Source organism: Engraulis encrasicolus, chromosome 3 (genome assembly GCF_034702125.1).
Source record: "Engraulis encrasicolus isolate BLACKSEA-1 chromosome 3, IST_EnEncr_1.0, whole genome shotgun sequence".
Classification (NCBI taxonomy): Eukaryota; Metazoa; Chordata; class Actinopteri; order Clupeiformes; family Engraulidae; genus Engraulis; species Engraulis encrasicolus.
The window spans coordinates 27,623,276-27,645,687 of record NC_085859.1 but is presented as its reverse complement, the minus strand read 5'-3'; the positions used below and the strand labels follow the sequence as shown (position 1 = coordinate 27,645,687).

Here is a 22,412-nt window from a genome sequence, read left to right as displayed (position 1 = left end):
CTTTGTGTGTGTGTGTGCATATGTGCACGTGTGTGTGTGTGTGTGTGTGTGTGTGTGTGTGTGTGTGTGTGTGTGTGTGTGTGTGTGTGTGTGTGTGTGTGGGCGCATGTTTTGTGTGTGTGTGTGTGTGTGTGTGTGTGTGCATGTTTTGTGTGTGTGTGTGTGTGTGTGTCTGTGTGTCTGTGTGTCTGTGTGTCTGTGTGTCTGTGACGTTTGAGACTATGGCGATGCCAGGCTGGCACCTCTCTGCATCAAACCTCAGCGCATCGCCAGGTATGGAGCTCGCAAATTGCCACCGTCGCACAAAAACACATAATAATGGCATGTGTGTATCTTTCTGCGTTTGTGTGCGTGTACGTGTGTGTGCCTGCGTGCGGGCGTGTGTGTGTGTACGTGTGAGAGTGTGTGCATGTGCGTGTGTGTGCGTGCGTGCGTGCGTGTGTGTGTGTGTGTGCATGTGCGTGTGTGTGCGTGCGTGCGTGTGTGTGTGTGTTTTTCCTCAGACAGCCAACTGGTGTAAATAAGAAAAGAGGGCTAGGAGGGAGGGGACACATTTTAGGGTGTGGGCATGCATGCGGTTGGGAAGTGCGTGTGTTCGCGCAGTCGCGCACGTGTGTGTGCGTGTGCGTGGGCATGCATGCGCTTGTGTGTAGTGTAGGTGTGTGTGTGTGTGTGTGTGTGATGTATGTGTGTGTATGTGCATGATGTGTTTGTGTGTGTGTGTGTGTGTGTGTGTGTGTGTGTGTAGGTGTGTGTGTGTGTGTGTGTGTGATGTATGTGTGTGTATGTGCATGATGTGTTTGTGCGTGTGTGCGTTTTGGCTGATGGGAGACTGGGAGTGGAAGAGAGGGGCGGGGGTGGGCAGCACTCCCCCTAAATGAGTGATTGTGAATGTCTCTACACTCTAAATTCATGAAAGGGTGGCACAGGAAAGCCGGTGTGTGTGTGTGTGTGTGTATGTGTGTTTTTGAGTGTGTTTGTTTTTGAATGCTTATTTTCTGTGTGTGTGTGTATGTCTTTGTGCGTGTGTGCGTGTGTGTTTGTGCCTGTGTGTGTGTGTGCCTGTGTGCCTGTGTGCCTGTGTGCGTGTGTGTGTGTGTGTGTGTGTGTGTGCCTGTTTGTGTGAGTGTTTTGTTGTTGTTGTTTTCCTCATTCGGGATGGGGTGGGACGGGGTATGAGTGAAGGGGGGTAGGGTGGGGGTAAGGGGGCGTAGCGTAGGCACAGATGTTTTATTATCCGCGCACGTACTCCTGCAGCCTCCATGCTACAAATTGGGGCGCTCCATTTTGTTTTTTTGCACCAGCCAGATGTATTGTTGGAGCAGCTCGCTGGAGCCTTTACGTTTCCTCATGCAGCTCCCGCCGTGTGACTGTGGCCGCCCAAGCTTTTTTTTTTTTTATAGGATGTGAGTTTTTCCTCTCTCTCCAGACACACACAAACAACACACACACACACACACACACACACACACACACACACACACACACACACACACACACGGACATGCATGCACGCACGCACACGGACACGCCTGCATGCATACACACACACACACACACACATGGACACGCACTCACACACACACACACACACACACACACACACACACACACACACACACAGGGACAGGGACAGGGACAGGGACACGCACTCACACACGCACGGGGCACACACATACACACACGCACACACACACACACACACACACACACACACACACACACACACGCACACACACACACACACACACACACTCTATCACACACAACCGCCCTGTTCTACTGCAGCACACCAGCCCATCCCACCCCACCCCGGCCCGGCCCGCCCCCACTCCACCCCACCTCTCCATCCTCCCTCCAGGCCACCCCTCCATTTTGTCTTTAACAGCCAGCATCCAGATGTTAGGCGCATTTCAGGAGAAAAAAAAGTCCCTGTGCTGTGCACAGCCTGTGACAAGAGGCGACTGTTGCAAAGACGGGGTGGTGGGGTGGGGGGTGGTGGGGGTGGGTGGTGGTGTTTGGGGGTGGTAGGTGGTGTTTTGGGGGTGAGCGATGTTGTTTTGGGGCTGTGTGATGTTTTGGGGGTTGGGGTTGGTTTTTGGGGGTGGGCNGTGTTTTTGGGGTTGGTGGTGGTGGTGTGGTGGTGGTGTTTTGGTGCTGGGTGGTAGTGTTTGGGGGGTGGTTTTTGGGGATGAATGGTGGTGGTGGTGGGGGGGGGGGGGGGTTGGTTGGGCAACGGGCAGGCAGCCACCCGGCAAAAAGCATTAACGGTGCGGTACCATTAATGAAGAAGGTGTGGAGCAAGAAGAGGGAGCGGTCATCTCACCCACCGCCACGCCGCCGACAGCATCCGTCCCACGTCCGTGCCGCGTCTTCCTCTTATTATCTTGGCGCTTCAAAAAGCCCCTCTGGTTACTCCGCCGAGCGCCTCGTCATCGCCAGCACTAGCTGGTAACGAACGGAATGGAATGGAACGGAACAGGGCTTCCAGTGCGGCGGCGTACAGTCTGTTAATCATTTAGTTCAAAAGGGATGGATGAGTTTGGAGGGCCCGGTGGCACCCGACATAATTAATCAGTGCGAAACGGCAAACCGAACAGCATAGCGAGCGTGCGCGGCGCAGCGTGAATGGAATTTTTAAAGCAAATTGCCGCAATTATGGAGGCTAATACTATTAAAAGCGGAATTAAGTGTTTAGACAGGGGGGTGCTGTCAGTGAATAATGAAGCTTTATTTGTGGTTGACCCTCCTTGAATCAATCAGGGTTGATGATTAAGGAGAGATAGATAGCCGCTTGAAGGGGCATCTTTATTGTTTTGATGCGCGGCGCGATGATGATTAGTTATGCCGCCGCCGCCGGAGTCACCATTAGCCGTGTGATACCTCGTTTGTGCTTTGATTATTGGCTAATAAACGTTACTAACACAGGCAGCACATTTTGGGTGATAATTTGTGAGTAGTCTTGGCTGCAACTGTTTTTTTTTTTTTACCAATGCAGTGCTTTTACATTACATTACATTGCATTGCAGTGCTTTGCTTCTTAAATCTGATTCTTTGATGTTCAATAAAAAAGATGTCAGGGCCAATATGCGTTGGTGATTTTTAAGTAGTAGGCCACTTAGTACAGATAGTTTTAGACTTTTTAAATAACTGAAGTGCTCGACCAATTCTTTCCCCTTCTGTACTGTTGAACATTGCACCCCCCAACAGCACCATCTGATTCTGAGGGATATCAACTAGAGAGAGTAGAGAGAGAGAGGTTCCATTGGCCCATTGTTTTCGGGTTCTATTATTGCAAGGGGGGGGGGATCCCCCTTTAGGCAGACCTAGGCAGACCTAATGACTGTTCTAGTCAATGTAGGACTATTATGACACGCCCCTTTAGGCAGATCGGAACCTGTTCATGTTCATAAGTGCCCATAGCAACCCATTACATTGGCATATCTCTATATACTTAAAGAATCTCTGATGCTGGCGTTCTACCTACTCTCCTTCTGTAATTCTGTAATGGTTGGAGAGAAGAACCCAGGTTCTGAGATACTGAGAATACGACAGCATGACTTTTGTGCTGCCTGCATGCTCACCCTCCAAAACAATGCTGTAACTGCTTACACATGTCACGGCATATCGGCCTCATCTTTACAAGGAAACCTTAGAATCCTCTTAAATGTATCTGCTTAATCGATTGCGTTTCTTGACCCATATGGAAAGAGTGAACACGAGAAAGAGAGAGAGAGGGGTCTCTTGAAGTTTATAAAACACAAATGGGGCCACCGTAATCAGATTCTGGGAGATGAGGGGGAAAAAATGTGCATTCGTTATTTCACTCAAGCATGGAGCTGCTTTGGAGTTTTGGTTTGGCCCCGTGCACCGCAATCCTCTTTCCCAGATCCCCCTTTTCCAAGCTCATCCCAAGCCCTTGAAGCACGAATGCATGTGTACAGGGACGGAGCTATAGGTGGGGCGAGCAGGGCTATTTGCCCCCAGGCCCAGGGCCCTCCCATATTGGTGGTGGCGTCCCTGTTATGACTTTGGCAGGTTGTATGGGGGGGGGCCCTATCAGCGTTTTGCCCTGGGACCCCTGTGTACGATCATTGTTCCGCCTCTGCATGTGTGGCATTCTGCTGCGGAGCTCAGCCGTCCCTAAACCTTGTGTTTCTGCTGCCTGTGTGTAAAACATGACATGGATATGTAAGGAGATGAATAAATGGATTGACAAGGCTGAGTGAGAGACTGAATATACGAACGGCGTTGTCTATCTAGATGACAGCGAAGAGGCAATACTTCAGATACTGCTGTCGAGGGATTGAGTGGATTAAGAGAGAAGCAGGAACAAGCTCTTAACTCAAACACTAGCACAGGTCTTATATTACACAGCAGCATGCTGCCATTTCTAGTATCTGACAACTGATGGGGTTTTTATTCTCTTCACAATTCACTTCTTGTATGCTCAAGAATGCACTAGCACAGTATTGGTTGTGTTTCATTTATTATTATCCGCCTTAGTTTTTAGTAACGTTCTCTTGGATGCAGTGGCCTGGTCTCACGAGATGCCTATTTTTTGTGTGTCTCTCCTGACATGAACAAAGAGGAGGTGCCACATGTAACCAGACACAGTGTATCCATTTCGTGTAGATGACACCCTATCCAGCACAGCAGCAGCAGCAGCAGCAGCAGCAGTAGCGTCGTCTTTGCCAGAGTATCGCCTTACGTAGCCCGCTAGCGCCAACAGGACACTGGGAGTTGTCTAACAAAGCCGGGCCGAGGTGTCCTCCAAAAAAAAGAGCAACTCAGGGGTGCATTTCTGGAAAGCGTAGTTGTTAGCAGTTAGCAACTTCGGTAGTTGCCAATGGGAAATTGCATTGCAACCAACACAGTAGCTAGCATAGTTCGCAACTACGGTTTCCAGAAATGCACCCCAGACTGTTACTAGAGACTCGCTGCGTGACCATTGGCCATGGCCGAAACACGCTGTAATTTGACCAATTAGCACAGAGGTTATGCAGCAACGCTTATCCATGGGCACACACGAGCCCTCTCACATGGACCAGACCCCCCCCCAAATATTAGTGACCCAGTGTAGAGACCAGACAAGGCTTAATGGATTTTTGTGTTTTGTCTGATCCATTACGAATGAAACAATAGCCATTATCACGCATTAAAGAGCTTTGTTTTGAGGATGGGTATTAGGGTTGGGGCTGAAGGGGTGTTTGTTTTGGGGGGGTGACTCTGTATGTAGTCATGTACTTTTGCTGTTGATAGCATGAAAACCCCTTGCTTATACTCAGCAATTGCGATAATGGTTATGATGATGGCTGATGAGAGGTGGGGGTTGGAGGGGTGTATGTAGTCATTAGGGTTGCCAACCGTCCCTTGAAATATGGAATTGTCCTGTTGCATGTTTACAAATAAAATGTACGTATGGAGCTGATACGGGACACAATTTGGTTAAAATGCAAAACATAGCATCAAAGAAATACAAAACTTTCTGTTGGGGGAGGGACCCTAGACCCTAGACCCTAGACCCTAGACCACCCCGTGACACTAAACTGTCTCATATTTTTTTCACAGACAGTTGACAACCCTATTAGTCGTGTATTTTTGCTTTTGATAGCAAACAAATCCTGTGCTTAGCAAGTGGGATATGGTTGTGGTGAGGATGAGGGGAGGTGAGGGGTATTTTGGGGGTGCATGGCTCTGAATACAGTCCTGTACTTTTGCTTTTGATAGCAAAAAACAATCCCATGCCTTTGACCAAGTTTGGTATGGTTGTGATGACGGTTGGAGGGGCGTTTGGGGGGTTTATGGTTCTGTGTATAGTCATGTATAGTACTTTTGATTTTAATAGCAAAAAAAAGTCCCATGCTTATGCTTAGCAAAATGGGGATATGGTTATGAGGATCAGAGAAGCCCACAGGGCGTGGGGACAAAACAGGTCAGTCAGCGATGGGGCCCAGAATTGGGTCCTCATTACAAAGTACACGTATATTGGGTGAGTCTGGAACCCTTTCACATGACTGTGTCCTCGGCCCCGCCGAAGCTGTCAGCGGCCCTGAAGATGATGGTTGCTTTCAGTAAGGCATCACCCTTTGGTGCCTATAAGCTGGGGGGGGGGGGGGGGGGCTGTAAGAGGGTGTGGGACTGGGCCTACTAAGCACTGACGCAAATGAAAAAAGCATGTCTCCAAGCAGCTAAGATGTCATGCCAAGCCAAGGACAGATTTCTATCTAACGCAAAACACGTTGCTCCACACCACACCACACCACCACCGCCTCACCGGCTGGTACTGCTAGCGGTGGTATGACTATGAGGCGTGCCGCACTGTACTGTAGGAGAGGGGAACGGCGTGCATGACAGGGCTGTTTGCAGAGCCATCACATATCATGAGACATGACTCAACCGCAAAAGTCGACGTCAGATTGCAGTCGACGTCGGCGACAGCGTCTCCTCAAAACAAGCCCCAGACACACGTACACTACACGCAGACGTGCACGCATGCACACACGCATGCACACACACACACACACGCACACTACACACAGACGCACACACACACACACATGCACACTACACACTACACGCAGACACGCAGACACGCATGCGCGCACACACACACACACACACATGCACACTACACACAGACGCGCGCACACGCACACACTGAAGGGCCAGTGTGTGATCTGGCAGGCATCAGGTACTGGCGAAGAGGAGGAGAGGAGTGATGTGGGGGGGTTGTTTTGGCTTGATGCAAGCCGGGGGGACAGACAGACAGACAGGCAAGTGAGCTCCCTCCATGGGGCTTCCACCACATAAAATAAGAGTCCATCAAAACATAGTGTGGCTCCGAGAACTGTGAGAACAATAAAACCAAACATAGCCCTTTCTAGCCATCCCCATCCCCATCTCCCCCATCCCCATCTCCATCTCCATCCCCTCTCTCACTCCAACTGTCCCTACCCCCACCCCTCATCCTCACCCCTCTTTCACCCAACCCCCCTACACCCCTCCACTACATCCAATGAAAAAAAAAAGAAAAGAGAAGAGAGAGGGGGGGCGAAAAACAGGGAATTGGAAACAGGGAGGGAGGCTGTGCCGCATGCCAAAACCAGGCTTATTATCATCTGAGTGGCTCTGCCTGTGGTTGGTTCCATCCTCCACTGCCCGTTTATCTGCGCAGTGCAACGCCGAGGCCAAGAAATGCTATGCGCCCATACGGGGGCCGCTGACAGCTTTGGCCAACCGGGCCCAGGCCAGGACAAAGTCGTCCACAAGGGCCCCCCAAACACAAAACATTACATTGTAATGAGGACCCAATTCTGGGACACCCCCTCTCCCTGGGCCCGGGACAAGTGACGCTGTTGCGCGCCCCCTTACGTCCGCTGACTCGGGGATTGGAGAAGATTTCGAAGCCCCACACCAGCCACCAGGATTTGGTGGTCCGTTGATCCAGCAGCCCAGTAGTAGCGAGTAGCGGCTGCCAAAAACAGGGACTCTGTTCCCAGCAGATAAGCAGAGACTCATTAAGGGACAGGCAGACAACTCTCATTTATATATGACTGCTGCTTGCAGAGCGATTTTTTTTTTACATTTAATTTAATTTTATTGTATTTTATTATATTGTATTTTATTTTATTAGGCTGCTTAGTGACTGCACCACAGCAACATAATATTTAGTGTTTGAGGATGGAGAGACGAGACCTCACCCGTTCGTTTCATTCACAGTAGCCGTGCGCGAGCCAAAACGTGTACTATTTATGTCTCCAAATAGTGAAGTGTGGTGGGGCGTAGAGGGGTGGAGGGGGCGTAGGGGGTGAGGGGGGTTGATGTCGCTCACAGCTGTAGGCTGTCTGTCTACTGCATCACCATTGTGGTTTCTCCAGCGTCTGATTTAAAAGTACGGGGTAATGTTTACATGGCAACTTACACACTTGATTTTTCACAGATTTCACAGCGTTGTGTTCTTTGGCGAGTCCGTGCGAAATCCAAACGAAGCACTTTATTTTTTTTTTATTTTTTTTCTCTTACTCGCAGGCAGGGCAGTGAATTCATCTATCAAACTAATCAGCGTTGTTGTTGTGCGAGTATAATCAGACGCTGACGTACTGCTCACTCCACCGAGCTGAGCACTCTGGTTATGCAATCGCCAAGCCACAGTCATTGTTGTGGAGACAGGCAGACAGACAGACAGAACTGGGAGCAGCAGTGTAATGCCAGTTAGCCAAATTAAAGAGTGGCCAGAAAGAGAGAGACTTGGCTGGCTGGCTGTGTTTGAGACAGTATCCTCTGAGCCTCTGAGGAAGACTGAGAATTCCACAGGGGATTACAGGATTAGGCAGACGAAAGGTGATGCACTTTCTCACAGAAGGGGTAAAACACAAAGGCCAGCCATGGCCATGCCTGGGGAAGGAGGGGGGGGTTATCTCTCCAGATGCATCTCTCTCTCTCTCTCTCTCTCTCTCTCTCTCTCTCTCTCTCTCTCTCTCTCTCTCTCTCTCTCTCTCTCTCTCTCTCTCTGTCTCTGTCCCTCTCTCTCTCTCTCTCTCTCACTCACTCTCACTCTCTCTCTGTCTTTCTCTCTCTCTCATCCTCTCTCTCTCTCTCTCTCTCTCTCTCTCTCTCTCTCTCTCTCTCTCTCTCTCTCTCTCTCTCTCTCTCCCACAGCTGCGTTTCTTTTCAATTAAAAGTCTCTGATCGAACGATATCAGACAGGATTAGCTTGTCCGACGGCTCCTCCATCTTCCCTACCCCCCTATCCACCATCCTCCTTTTTTAAAAATGTCATTGCCACTCATAAAGTCCCTCTCTCTACGATATGTCCCTCCATCCTCCCCCTGTTCATCCATATGACTATGTATTGCTTTTATTTTTTCAAAGTGTAAACATTCAGGAAGCTAAACTGGTAAAACAAACATTTAAATATTAATTACGCCCGCGAACAAGGTTTGCAGAGTATGGCTGTTATCTCCTCCGCCCTGGATGCTTTTGCTTGTGCTTCTGCCAGGGAGTGAGGATGTGTACATAGTTAGATCCCCCCCACCCTCTCTTAATAACCAAGTGTGACCACACAGGCTGCGCGCTGCAGATAACGCATCCAGCCCGCTGCTGCTTCCCTGCAAAGGGTATAGCTTAATGGATTCGCCTCCGCTGATCAGTGATGAAGAGAGGAGGGGCCGGGGGGGGGTGGAGTGCAGGCGAACCGGCATGGTAGCTGAGGAATGTATATATGCTGTTTAATGCAAGCAGAATCCGTGAGCAATATTGATTCGTCCGTGACCCCGGCTGCTGTGCGGTTCACTTTAGAATCATACATCTTCATAAGGGTTACGGCAACTCGGGTTTTGTAACCTTTGATGGATGGATGGATGTGAGGGATTTCAATTTGTTCACAGGAAACTTAGCATTAATGCTCTAGGGCAGTGTTAGGGTTCACTTTCTGACTTGCAAAGCAGAGGTTGCTCTTGTTGTTCTTGTCGTTGTTCTTGCACTTATTGTTAAACTAACCGTGTGTTTTCGTCTCTTCTCTTTTGCAGACATACGAGAGGGTGTTCAGACATGCTGACCAGAGTGACAAAGAGACGAGAGATGAGAGACGCGAGATGCTCAACGTCCACGGAGCACCCATGAAACCAAAGCATGAGCGGAAGAACAGCGACCACCATCAAGTGGACTGGACGAAACCACCAGCGCCAGAGCCACTGTCCCGTGGACACGCAACAGATTTGCAGACAAAAACAGACTTCCCATGTGGTAACAACAGCAAGAGTTCTCAGTCCGAGTCCAACGCCACTCTGTCGAGCAAGCTTCAAGCCAAGAAGGGGATGGAGGGCTCGCCTCTGGCTTACTGCGGCGGCACGGCAATGCCTTTCCAGTTTGCCGACCCACAGATCTCATCTTCGGACAGCGTAGCGATAGCCGCGTCTCCAGATTCAAACATTCTGATGCATTCTCCGCTGAGCAAAGACAGAGGACTGCAAGGTGTCACAGAGCAGGTGTTTGGTAACATCAAGAGGAAGTACGGCAGGAGGGACCCAATCAGAACCCTCGGTGGCGGGTGCCACAACAACGCCGACACGCTGTGGTCCAAGAAGGCTGAGAAAGGAATGGACTTCGGAGGTCAAGAGAGTGCTAAAGAGAGGCACATGTGTGGACTGGAGAAAGCGGAGGCTCAGAGTGTAGAGGTGGACAGTGGCAATAAGAGGATGGAGGATCCCCACGAGACCAAGAGGTATCCTTCGCCACAGCCGATGGACGAATCGAGACACAGGAAGAGGAAGAATCGCAAAGTGCACGAGGGCGGGACTTCCTTGAACGATGCACCGATGATGTCACAGGTTCCCGACTGGAACAGCAGCAAAGCTGAACAAGGCGGCCAGGAATCAAGGGAGTTGATGAAAGAAAAAACAGCAGAGAGGAGTCCCGTTAGAACAGAGGCAGACTCAGCCTCAGTGAATGTGTGTAAGGTAGACAGCAGCACGAACAGGCAGAGAAGAAACCCAGTCGGTCGACCCAGAACGGTACATGACCCGAGCAAGCCAACCGAAAGACGGCAGTCCAAAATTAAGGACAGGTGGTCATATTTGAACAGCCCAAATCCTCATAAAGAAAGCTGTCCAGTTCTCTCTATTGAGGACCCCCCTTCAGCCTACCCCATAACACCAGCAAGTCCCCTGTACACCAACACGGACAGCTTAACTGTCATCACCCCAGTGAAAAAGAAACGTGGTCGACCCAAGAAACAACCACTACTTACCGTCGAGACCATTCATGAAGGAACGGCTACAAGCCCAATCAGCCCAATTGCCCAGGACACGCTGGGTGCAAACAAGAGAAAGAGAACCCACGACTTGTCAGATCTTGTAAAACTGGCCTTAAACAACCCCTCCCCCCCAAATCAATTGAAGCTCAACAAAACCAATCACCTTGGTGTCTTTAAAAAGAAGTCAGTCAAAAAAATGAAACTTGTTAAGATGCAAAGCATACTAAATGAGCTCTTTTCAGGGTCTTGCGCTGGCAGCCTAGCCCTGAAGCCCAACGCTCCCGCATCAAGTGCCGTGTCAACTATGGCATCGACAATCGAGGCCCGTCTTGGCAAACAAATCAACGTGAGTAAGCGAGGGACCATTTATATCGGCAAGAAACGTGGAAGGAAGCCCAGAGCTGATCTCCAGGCTCAGCGAGATGAGCACAAGGACAAGCACCCAAGCCTGTCTGTTTCTAGCCAGTTCGAGAACCTCGTAGTGCCTTCTTCTAATCCATCGACAGCTACCGGGATGCCTTCTCCAAGGGTCATGCTGCCGCTGTCTCCGGGACGGGGCGGAATGCTGTACCCTTCCACCCACGAATCCAACCAGCAAGACCTGAAGACCATGCCAAATTTACAGCCTATCAGTGCTTTGCCCGCGAAGGCCCCCAGAGGATTGCTTAGCGGCAACTGGAAGCTTTCGCCCCCGAGACTTCTGGCGAACTCGCCGTCCCACCTGTCGGAGGTGGCGTCAGTCAAAGAGGTCACCCTGTCCCCCATCAGCGAGTCACACAGTGAAGAGACAATCCCCAGCGACAGCGGTATCGGCACTGACAACAACAGCACATCGGATCAGACCGAGAAGGGGCCGGCGTCTCGCAGGAGGTACTCCTTCGACTTCTGCAGCTACGAGGCTGTGGAAGGAGGAGGAGCTGCACTTGACCCTTCTGGCAAAGCGATGAGAGGGCACTTCCCGAAATCCTGCATATCGGCGGCCGCTGTCGAGAAATTCCTCGCTCAGGAAAGCATGAAGAAGCAGAAGCACCGGCGAAAGCGCAAAGGCCTCCAGAGAGGCGATGACATGCAGTTCCTCGCCAGCCTGGAGGAGCTGATCACCAAGTTCCAGGTCTTCAGAATCTCCCACCGAAGCTACAATTTTTACCGAGAGAATTCCTATCCCAGCATCTTTCGCGTCAACTTTGACCACCACTATTACCCTATGCCATACCTTCCTTACGACCCTGTGCACTATCTTCGTCGAAATTCGGAGAAATCAAAGAAGCGGCGAGGCAGGCCGGCCAAATCAAACGAGCCAATGATGCGGATGCCTTTCATTCAAGGGTTCGGCTACCCTATGCCTGGCGGCAACTACTATGCACCGTACGCAATGCCTTACACATCCATGCCTCTTGCTACTAGTATGATGAACATGGGCTACTATGGCCAGTACCCCCCGCCATTTTACCTGCCCCATGGACTGGGGGCGGCAGCGTCGCCCTTCATGAGGCCTCAGATCCCTCCCCCGAAATTTCATTCTGGCGCCTACCCCAAACTCGCCACTGTAAACAGGCACAGAGCGAAAAGCATACCCCACACCGGGCCCTCAAAGGGACTGGGTGACCCACAGCCTGCGTACATGACCCTCAAAGGAAGTAACAACAGCTTGGCGAGTGTCTGCCTCCTGAAACGCAAACACAAGCACAAGCACAAACACAAGGACGACCAGTACTCCGTCTCAGAGACGGAGGACCTCGGAGGACTTTTCAGCGGCACCAACAACCCCGCCTTTCGCAACCTTCTCAACGAGAGGATGGAGAAGGACTCCTCTCTGGCCAAGCTGAAGGAGAAGCAGAGGAACCAGCAAAGCACATCAGACGCCCTGTCCAGAAAGCCCAGGAACTTTTTCGAGGTGGACCCACTCAGCACGTTGTCCTTGTCCGATGCGCAGCAATGCAAGCAGCGTGTCCGAGGAGGAGGAGGAATAGGCGGTGGGGGAACAACAACCACGGACAGCTTCCGCAACATGTGTGCTCGCCCACCGTTCACCTTCTCCCGGCCGGGCCAGGAGGGGCCAATGGATCTGTTCGCACAGCAGCGCACGTGTGACGATGCGCTGGCGGCAGCGGCAGCGGCAGGCCTGCGGAACCAAAGGCACAGCTTTCCCGGTTACCGGACCTACAGAGAGGGAAGCTCGCTGTCATTCCAGAGTCTGAGGCCAGAGGAGACCAAACAGCTGTTCCACGGGTCAAGTTCTGCACTACCAGGTAAGGCGCTCCTGTCAGTCAAGCTATAAATATTATTCTCTCTCTCTCTCTCTCTCTCTCTCTCTCTCTCTCACACACACACACACACACACACACACACACACACACACACACACACACACACACACACACACACACACACACACACACTCACTCTCTCTCTCTCTCTCTCTCTCTCTCTCTCTCTCTCTCTCTCTCTCCCTCTCTCTCTCTCTCTTTTCTCTCTCTCTCTCTCTCTCTCTCTCTCTCTCTCTCTCTCTCTCTCTCTCTCTCTCTCTCTCTCTCTCTCTCTCCCCCTCTCTTCATGGTATGCAACTCCGAGTAGCAGCTGTGGTTAAAAGGGTGGACTGCGGTATCTCCAAATTAGTAGGTGTATATGTAGTAGCGCAGAATGTACCATATGTAGTAGTGAGTTACTACTGTATAACGATTTATGATGATTACCTGCTTATGTCATGCACAATGCACTAATTGGGGGTGTATTATTTCCACTAATTGATGTACCAGTGTTTTCCAATCTGCTCAGACAGTTGGTATGAAGACTTTCTTTGAGCGTATGGATAGTTCTCTCTCCTACACAGACATGAGCAGATTTTCTATTTCTGACTGTCAGTGCATGTTGCCATAGTACCTTTTCCCCATTGCATGATCATCTTACATAGGAATATAATTTCTTTGCATGAAAGGCAAGTAAACTTTTATGAAGCATGTTCTTTTTTTTATCCGGTGCTAATCTCTAATGGCTGGTAAAAGATTGTTGTGCAAATGTAAAATGATGGGAATTCCATTTGAAACAAATCTCACCTTACAGCTTGGAGAGACGCGCATGTTTAATCAAATGGCAGCTGTTCCTGTCGATGCGAAGCCCTGGGTTCTTTTTCAAAATCGTCTGAAACAAATGCACTTCTTGTACCTCCCGAATTTGCAGTCAGTACATCTGGCGAGGGAAAATGTAATGCATGGATGGAGACAACTATAATTCACCAACTTTCTTTCTACCCCCACCCACCTCCTCCTCCTCCTCCTCCTCCCTTCTCCTCCTCCATTTCTCTTTCTGCTGCCAGTGGTCTTCTCAGAGATATATTATTCACACGTTTTGATTTATTTTCTACAGACATGCTATAAAAAAACTCTGCTTGTGTTAAAAGAGCTGGACAGGGGCCAGGCTCTTAATGAATCCAGTCGACTTCTCTGGAGGGGAATTGGAAGCCCTGGGCTCAGTTAGATTACATTTCCACTCCCCAGGGAGCGAAGGGGTAGGGTAGCGAAGGGGTAGGGAAGGGAAGGGAAGGGAAGGGAAGGGAAGGGAAGGGAAGGCGAGGGATGACTCACGCTATGCCTAACGCTTGCCCCCTCACTGCTCTCCTCTCCTCCCTCCCTCCCTCCCTCCCTCCCTACAATCCTCCATCCCTCCTTCCATAACTGACTGTTTGGACTTCAAAGGCTTGACCTGGCTCCGATTTACATTTCACTTTTTTTTTTAAACGTTACCTCTGAATTAATTTTGAGGTTCTATTACAGATTTTCAAATTTGAAAACGTGCAGGTTTTTTTTTTTTTGCAGAATGCCAAGGCATTTTTTATGACTGGCCCTATGTCAGTGTGGCTGTATATTGAAGTAGTTTATATTTAATGCATAGCTCTGTGCAGAGAAGTGTCAGTGTCTCTCACTCTCGCACAGTGTCAGAATGACAGCTTGTATGAATTATTGTCAAGAGCAGGCGCGAGCACATGGAGTATTAATGTATTGTTCCTCCTTACAATCATTACTACTACTACATGTATATCACACTGGGGTAATAATTACACTGCCAAGCTCGTGCCGAGGACTTTAATTTTAAAGCAAAACAACGTGCTAACCAGATTGTTTTATGGGCAATGGGCAATGTTTCGGCAGCGTGATTTATGTAGTTACGAACGTTTTTCGTGCTTCATAAATGAGGATGATCCATGACTGCATGACTGTCAAGTGCTCTTGGCAGCTGCAGCCACCGCTGCTGTCACAGTAAAAAGCGGCGTGGCTGATTTCTCCCCCCCCCCCATAAGAAATCGGAGGGAATCAAGACTCTGTTGGATGGGAAAAGAGAGCTGTGAAAATAATGAGCTTGTTATTTCCAGGAGCCTTCTCTTGTAGGTTGTTGGGTCAACTGTGTTAAGACTGCTCCGAGGCAATTTCACCTGCTCTGAGTCTGCTGTTGCTGCTGCTGCCCTGTCTCTGTGTGGGTATAAAGCGGCGCGTTGTGTTGTGTGTGTGTGTTGATGTACTGTATGGGAGCAGCTTGGTATATATATGCAGCGTAATTACTAGTACACACACATTCACACACTGAGGATATTGTATTTGTTCCCTTTTTTAATGAAGTAGTGGTCTAGTAGTGCTAACGCTGTAGCCTCTCAGCTCTTTGACATTTGCCACTGTCGTCATCACACCGTTAGAACTGTGTTTTTCACATAGCTGGCACACTGTAGGAAACACTTTGTTTTGGACGTCAGGAGGCATCTGCTCACATAATGAGTGGCCACAACCCTTTTTTGCAAGGAAAGCCAGCACAGCACAGCACTGTAAAAAAAAAATCTGCGACGATCTCTGAAATATTTTGGGGGGAGACTACTTTTTTTACTTACCTCTGAACTGTGGAATTCAGTTGCCATGACAACAGGAAGTAGGCCTCCTCGCGTTAAGGGGGTGGGATGGCGGGGGGGGGGTGTGGGGTGGGGAGGGGAGGGTTGGACCTGCGGACAGCGCGGAGGCAAGTCCATAAATTGGTGCCCTACTAATGAAAACATCATGTGCGGTGTGTGTGTGTGTGTGTGTGTGTGTGTGTGTGTGTGTGTGTGTGTGTGTGTGTGTGTGTGTGTGTGTGTGTGTGTGTGTGTGTGTGTGTGTGTGTGTGTGTGTGTGTGTGTGTGTGCGCAGGTCGAGATTTCAGGGGATAAATGAGTTGTGACCATCCCTTTGAAAATGAATGTCTCTTTCCAATGATTTGTTGGCACTTGAGAAGTCTCCTCCGCGTCAGCCCTTGGTGATTAATGGGTCAAAAGGAACAAGAAAAGCTTTATTTAAACAGGCGGACATATCGCCTGATTAAAACCAAATGAGGTTGCGCATCGCCCATAGTGCCTTTCCACTCAGCGGAAATGTCATTGCAGGGGGTATAAAACGCCTAAGTGGGAAGTTTCCAGTGATTTCTAGAACTCCATTACTGAGCTTTCCCTCTCCGCTGTCAGTGTCTGAAGTGATTTTTTCCCCCTCGCTTGTCAAACTAATGGTTCAGGCCCATTGTTTCTGATCAGCTACATGTGCACTTGGGCTTTATTCAGCTTTTTAGCACCATCATCTCACTACATACTTTTTTACTACATTTGAAACTTCATCATTAAAAAGATGTCTGAATCAGGAGACATCTTTTTATGTGCAGATTTACAACACTCTTCATTGACCTCTGATGTAACCACTTTGCGGGGGATTTTGATATTTATGACGCTATCTCAGCGATCTGAAGTCAGAAGATGTGTATTTTTCTCTGAATCATACAGCGTGTGTAGCTTGCACGCACTCTGGCTTCGGGATGTGCTTGCAGGTGTGCCTTGCGTCCCCAAAGTAGGTTTAGGATCCAGTCCCTCTCCTGATGGGATATCTTCCAAACAGTCTAGAAGGTTCCTGTAATATTTTCCTGAACATTGTCCAAACTGGACGGGGGGGTTCAGATGGGGAAATTGATGTTTGAGAATGTACAGCTTGAAAAAAATCTACATCCCGTATAGTCAGTTGTGCGTCTGCAGCCCTCATATTTTCCTTTTTTTCTTTTTCTTTTCGTCCTCCCACTGTGGCCTATGAAATCCTCAACAATTCTGTTTTCTGTTTGTTTTCTGGGAAACCTTACCAGATGGAGCACCAATCAGAGAGAAAGAGAGGGGGAGAGAGAGAGAGAGAGAGGGAGAAAGAGAGAGAGGGGGGGGAGAGAGAGAGAGAGAGAGAGAGAGAGAGAGAGAGAGAGAGAGAGAGAGAGAGAGAGAGAGAGAGAGAGGCTAAGTGCAGGATGCAGAGAGTGAGGGAGACAGAGGAAGATAGAGAGAGGCAAGGTGCGAGAGGGAGAGAGAGGGAGAGAGGTGAGGTACAGAATGAAAGAGACAGGAAAAGAGGTGCAGGAGAGAGAGAGAGAGAGAGAGAGATGGCAAAAAAATAAAATGAAAAAAAAAACAAGAAGAAAAAAGTGGAACACACATTTTGGGCAGCTTTAGGCTGTCTGAACCCATTTCAAACGAGACTGCCAGAAACCCAACATTTCCTCTGGTCTGGGCCGCCGTCCAAGGCACAGACGCAAAGTGGAGGAGCGGAGGAGAGGAGAGGAGAGGAGAGGAGGAGATGAGGGGAGGAGAGCAGAGTAGAGCAGAGCAGTAAATTAATCACCGATGTATCTCAGGCTTCATAGTTTACTGCCGAGTCTTTATAGGCACATCTATTCAAGATGTAGAGGGAGCGGAGCAGAGCAGAGCAGAGCGGAGAGGAGCTGCGCAGGGACTTACTGCAGTGTTGTTTGCAGAGGGGAGGAATCAGAGGAGGGGAGGGATGCCTCCTGCTACCCTAATGGCGTGTGTAGTATACTGTATAAGTGTGTCTGTGTGTGTGTCTATTTGTCTGTGTGTCTGTGTGTCTGTGTGTGTGTGTGTGTCTGTGTGTGTGTCTATTTGTCTGTGTGTCTGTGTGTGAGAGACAGAGAGAGAGAGAGAGTGAGTGAGTGAGAGATACTGTGTGTGTGCGTTTGTGTGTGAGTGAGAGAGAGAGAGAGAGAGAGAGAGAGAGAGAGAGAGAGAGAGAGAGAGAGAGAGAGAGAGAGTGAGTACGTGTGTGAGACAGAGAAAGAGAGAGAGTGTGTGTGTGAGTTCCTGTGCACATAAGAAACGTTGTGTGTTGACAGTGTGTGTGTGTGTGTGAACACATACACACGCATGTATGAAAATGCCGCTAATCTACTACACCCATCTTGACGTCTGGTGCTAGCTTTCCTTAGGTAGCCGTGTAATGCTCGTCCCTACAATCTCACTAACTCACATGGTTTAGGGTGTTTTTAACTTAATGGCATCCCCCTGTAGGAAAGCCTAATGGCGGTAGGGCCATAGCCTGTAGCTAATTGAATTCTTTGTGTGCAGCTTTGTTTGAGGTAGAGAAGCTACTGCAATTTCCCAGGCTTTTGGGAAGTCGAAGGCAGCCTGTGCATGCTAGTTTCCCTCCACTACGCCAGAGGATGTAAACATCCGCTATTCAGACCACAGATCCTTCGAGCTGAGATCTCCATGTTTTATTTACTGCGTTCTCTCTGGTCATTTACACCTTACCTTGTACTGATCGATTCTGAAATATTTCACACTAGAAACCATACAGGCCTAGAGTTCACTTGTTTTGCTTCTCATACTTAACTTTTCCCTACTACCTTGGAAACTTTCCCATTACTACTGACAACACCAGCACTATTTGCTCAATGTACTAGGGAGTAGGGACTTCAACAATATTTGAAATATGAACTCAGAGGCTGTGTTTCATAATAAAATCAGTTAATTGCATAACCATGGTAAAATATTTTAACTCGTGCCCCCAATGTGTTTTATTTTGGATAACATTGCAGCTCCATGTGATGCACAAGGGTGTGCAGATATATTTGCAATTATATTAGATCAGAATCTATTTTCATAATAAACTGCATACTGTAAATAAAGTGGCAATATCTTTAAATCCATGCCAACAGTAGAGATTGTTTGGTCAAAATAACCGAGAGAAATATTTTGTCTGCTACGAAGGGCTGTAACGATACACTAAAATTACGATTCGGTTCGAATCACGATTTTTGTCCTACGGTTTGATACACCCAACAATTTTTTAAATGTATCTTTTAAATTAATTAATTTGCTTTTTGCTTCGGTTTTCTGGACTGAAGGGTAACAGAACTTTGAAAGAGCATACTGCCTTCTTGCTCCACGATACAGTAGGCTATCATGATACAATATCATTACAGCCCTACTGCTGCAACGTGGGTTTGGATCGTTGTTGTTGGATTTGGTTGTTATTGTGCACTGGGTTGTTATTGTGCATTTTGTTAACGCGTTAAGCTTACAGCTCCCTGTTCTTTTTTGTGTCGTTGTCTCTCTGCAGATCCCGGTTCTTCGGTGAAGAGGCGGTACAAGCGCAAGGAGATCGAGGAGATCCAGTGCAAAGTGCGCAAGATGCGCGCCTTCTCCAAGATCCTCAACACCAAGAAGAACCTGGACCACGTCAACAAGATCCTGCGGGTCAAGAGGCTGCAGCGGCAGGCCAAGACCGGCAACAACTTTGTCAAGCGCCGGCGCGGGCGACCCAGGAAGCAACCTCTAAGCCAGGAGGAGGAAGATGACGACGACGACGATGATGATGATGAGGAAGAAGACGACGATGATGAGGAGGAGGAAGAGGAGGAGGAGGAGCAGGGGGCCCAGATGCCCGTGCTGGAGAAATGTGTGGATTTGCCTGGGAAGAGGGGCTCGATGCCGGGCAGTAGCCTGGTGCCAGAGCCCCTGGAGTTCTCCAACCATGACTCCATCATGGATGCCATCGAGTCTGTGGTACACAAGGCACGGCTGCAGCCCAACAAGGGCCACCACTTCCAGGGGGCAGTAGTAGGGGTGGGGATAGGAGGAGGTGGACACCCCACAGGGCTGGCGAGCAAGCAGTGGCAGCGGGCCTCGGAGGAGTTCTTTGCCCCTGACAGGCCACGGAGGAACCGAACTGGTGGTCGAAAGGAAGACGCACTCCCAGCTTTCCCTTAACAGACCGTCACAGAGTGGACACTTGTCAGGACTGAGTGGCTGGGCACTTATGGGATTTTGTTTTTGGGAGTCAGTTTTGCACTTTTTTGGGTTGTGTTTTGTTTGCTTTTTTGTCTTTTTGTGTTTTTTTATATATGTTTACTTCATAAACATGTGGGCATTCTTCTCGGCAGAATCCAATGAAAGAATACGGTCAAATGTGGGTTTTTATTATTATTATTATTATTATTATTATTATTATTATTATTATTATTATTATTATTTCATACCGAGAAGTAGTCGGACTTGGGTGGACTCAGCCATGTATTCCCTTTGTCTCCTGGAGACCAGGCCCTGCTCAACCACGCACTACCCTCCAAAGCCCCACTTCAAACTGCAGTAATAAAACTTTAAAAGGTTTTATATCTGTGGTTCTTGCCATAAACCAGCTAGTGTAGATAATAGCTTTTTTTTACCAGTGCTGCGTAGGTCCCTACCTTCCCCACTTTCCCACCCCCACCAACTCCATTGTTTTGTATTCTATCCGACGTAAAGCACAGTGGTTTCAGTTCAGTTAGTGTAGATTGTCCAACTGCAACTCCCCTACCCTTCTTTCTATGACTCCTCCTCCTCAACGTAAGCTTACGCTGTTCGGGGATCTCCCTGGCCTGGACTAAAAACAAATGGCCGTACTTTGGAATGGAGCTACTTTGAACTTTTTTTCTTTCATTCCAGTGAGTGCTGACCTACAGTTGTACATAAAACAAAATGAAGCAAGACAACATAAGAGAAATCCGTCCTCAAAAAAAGAGATCTCATTTCAAGATGTAACAACATGATGTACTTTAGTCAAACTGGTTGTAGTCATTATTGTCTCTATGAAAATCATTATTGATTTTCAACAACTGAAAAAGATGTCTGTGTTACCCATATCGCTTACAGAGCATGACTGGGTGAAGGAATCACGGACAATTCAACTTGTGAACATGGAACAGTATTGATGTGACTGCTTACAGGTATATATAAAATATTTAGCACTTCATCCAGTCATACAGGACATGATGCGTTTTCTTCTGTATTTTTCACCATTGTGGCTAAAACTTTTAGAACAATAAATAGTATGCAATAAAACAACAAAAACATTTATGAATAGAATAACTTTCTAAGTGGGAAATAGTGTTGATAGAGAATGTTTGTGTTCAAATGTCAAAGGTCAGACTGTCAGAATGTGCCTGTTTTTAACATGGTTACTAGATGGTTGTACAGGTTTTTTGGAATGACAAAAAATGACTTTTTTTGTTTTAAAAAAAACGTCCATGAAACCAAAGTTTCTTACAATCCTGTTGGTTTCTGTATGTTTTACAGTGTAATCTGTTGATGTGCATTTTGAAGAAGAAGTCAAAACAAAAATGTGATTATCAACGAAAGGTGTATCAGGCTGTTTAGTAACAGGGCTGTGTGTATTGTGTCCTTGGCCTTTGCCTAAGCCGTACGATGAAGCCACAACACCTGATTGTCAGTCAGTGGAAACTTGCATTAGGACATTTGGTACAGAGATGTGCGTTGTCCTTGGCAATTGCCCCCAAGTCGCATTATTAAGGAACCAGTATGTGTCTGTTGTATGTAGAGATCAGGTCCATCCAGGGGTGTAACTGTCTTTTGGCAGGGCTTTTGCTCCTGGGCCCTGGGCCCTTCCGTATTGGTGGTAGGGGCCTTACTTATCTTGACCTTGGTAGACTATATGGGGGGATCCTATCAGTGCTGTGCCCTTCGGCCCTGTGTGCAATTTTTCCACCACTGCGTCCATTTAAAAAACCTTAAAGACCCCTAGAGAAGAACTAACATCAGCAGAGAATATAGAATCTAATTTTCATCCATTCAAAAGGCTTTTTCCTTCTTTGTTGTTATTTTTTTCAATCTGTGATTGATTTCTCAATAGTCTCTCACACGTGCCTTAAGTTCCTTTATCAATTCATTATGTTTGATTTGCAGGGAAAATGCAGGAATCAATGTCAAATGGTTAAATCATGAATGTCTGTACTTAGGATACATACAGTACATGTATCCACTACTCAGTCAGAAGATCACATTTAAAGCCTTGACCGTCTCGCTCACAACAAGTGCTACTGCACAACTAACTATAATGGTGGTCGACATTAGAGGAAGTGAGGTTGTAATATAATAGACATTTTATTAGAAGAATACTCTGATGGGTGGGCTAACACTTTAGAACAGGGTTCACATGTTAGCCACACATACATCCCTAATGACTGTATACATGACTTCTAAGACACCTGTTAAGGGCCTACTTGGTTTTTTTAATGATTATGTCAATAATAAATGTCTTATTGGCTTATTGGCAAGAACTTTGTGAATACATGCCTAACACAATGATTGATTTTGTTGAACACATGACTCAAGTCCCTTATACAGACATTTAGGCATCCATTCGTTTCGAACATGTGAACTTTAAAATGAAGTGTTACCCTCTGTTGTGATTAAAGGCTGTTTTTCAGTCAACATACACCGCACCGGTCCACAACACCTCCCACCCAGTGCAGGAAGTAATATAAGCTTCAGCTTCATCACGCCACTCAACTCCATCACTGACATATTGTTTCTATGCATCAG

The 22,412-nt window shown here is 48.1% G+C and overlaps 1 protein-coding gene across 1 annotated transcript in view; it reads left to right on the top strand.

Annotated features, from left to right (window-relative positions):
- setbp1 (SET binding protein 1) overlaps positions 1 to 20,590 on the top strand; it is an 80,005-nt gene extending 59,415 nt beyond the window's left edge. The window contains exons 3-4 of the mRNA XM_063195120.1: positions 9,531 to 13,005; positions 19,153 to 20,590. Of these exons, the coding sequence (XP_063051190.1) occupies positions 9,531 to 13,005; positions 19,153 to 19,802 (4,125 nt within the window). The 3' untranslated portion in view covers positions 19,803 to 20,590. The remainder of the gene's footprint in view (positions 1 to 9,530; positions 13,006 to 19,152) is intronic.
- Positions 20,591 to 22,412: the final 1,822 nt, after the last annotated feature.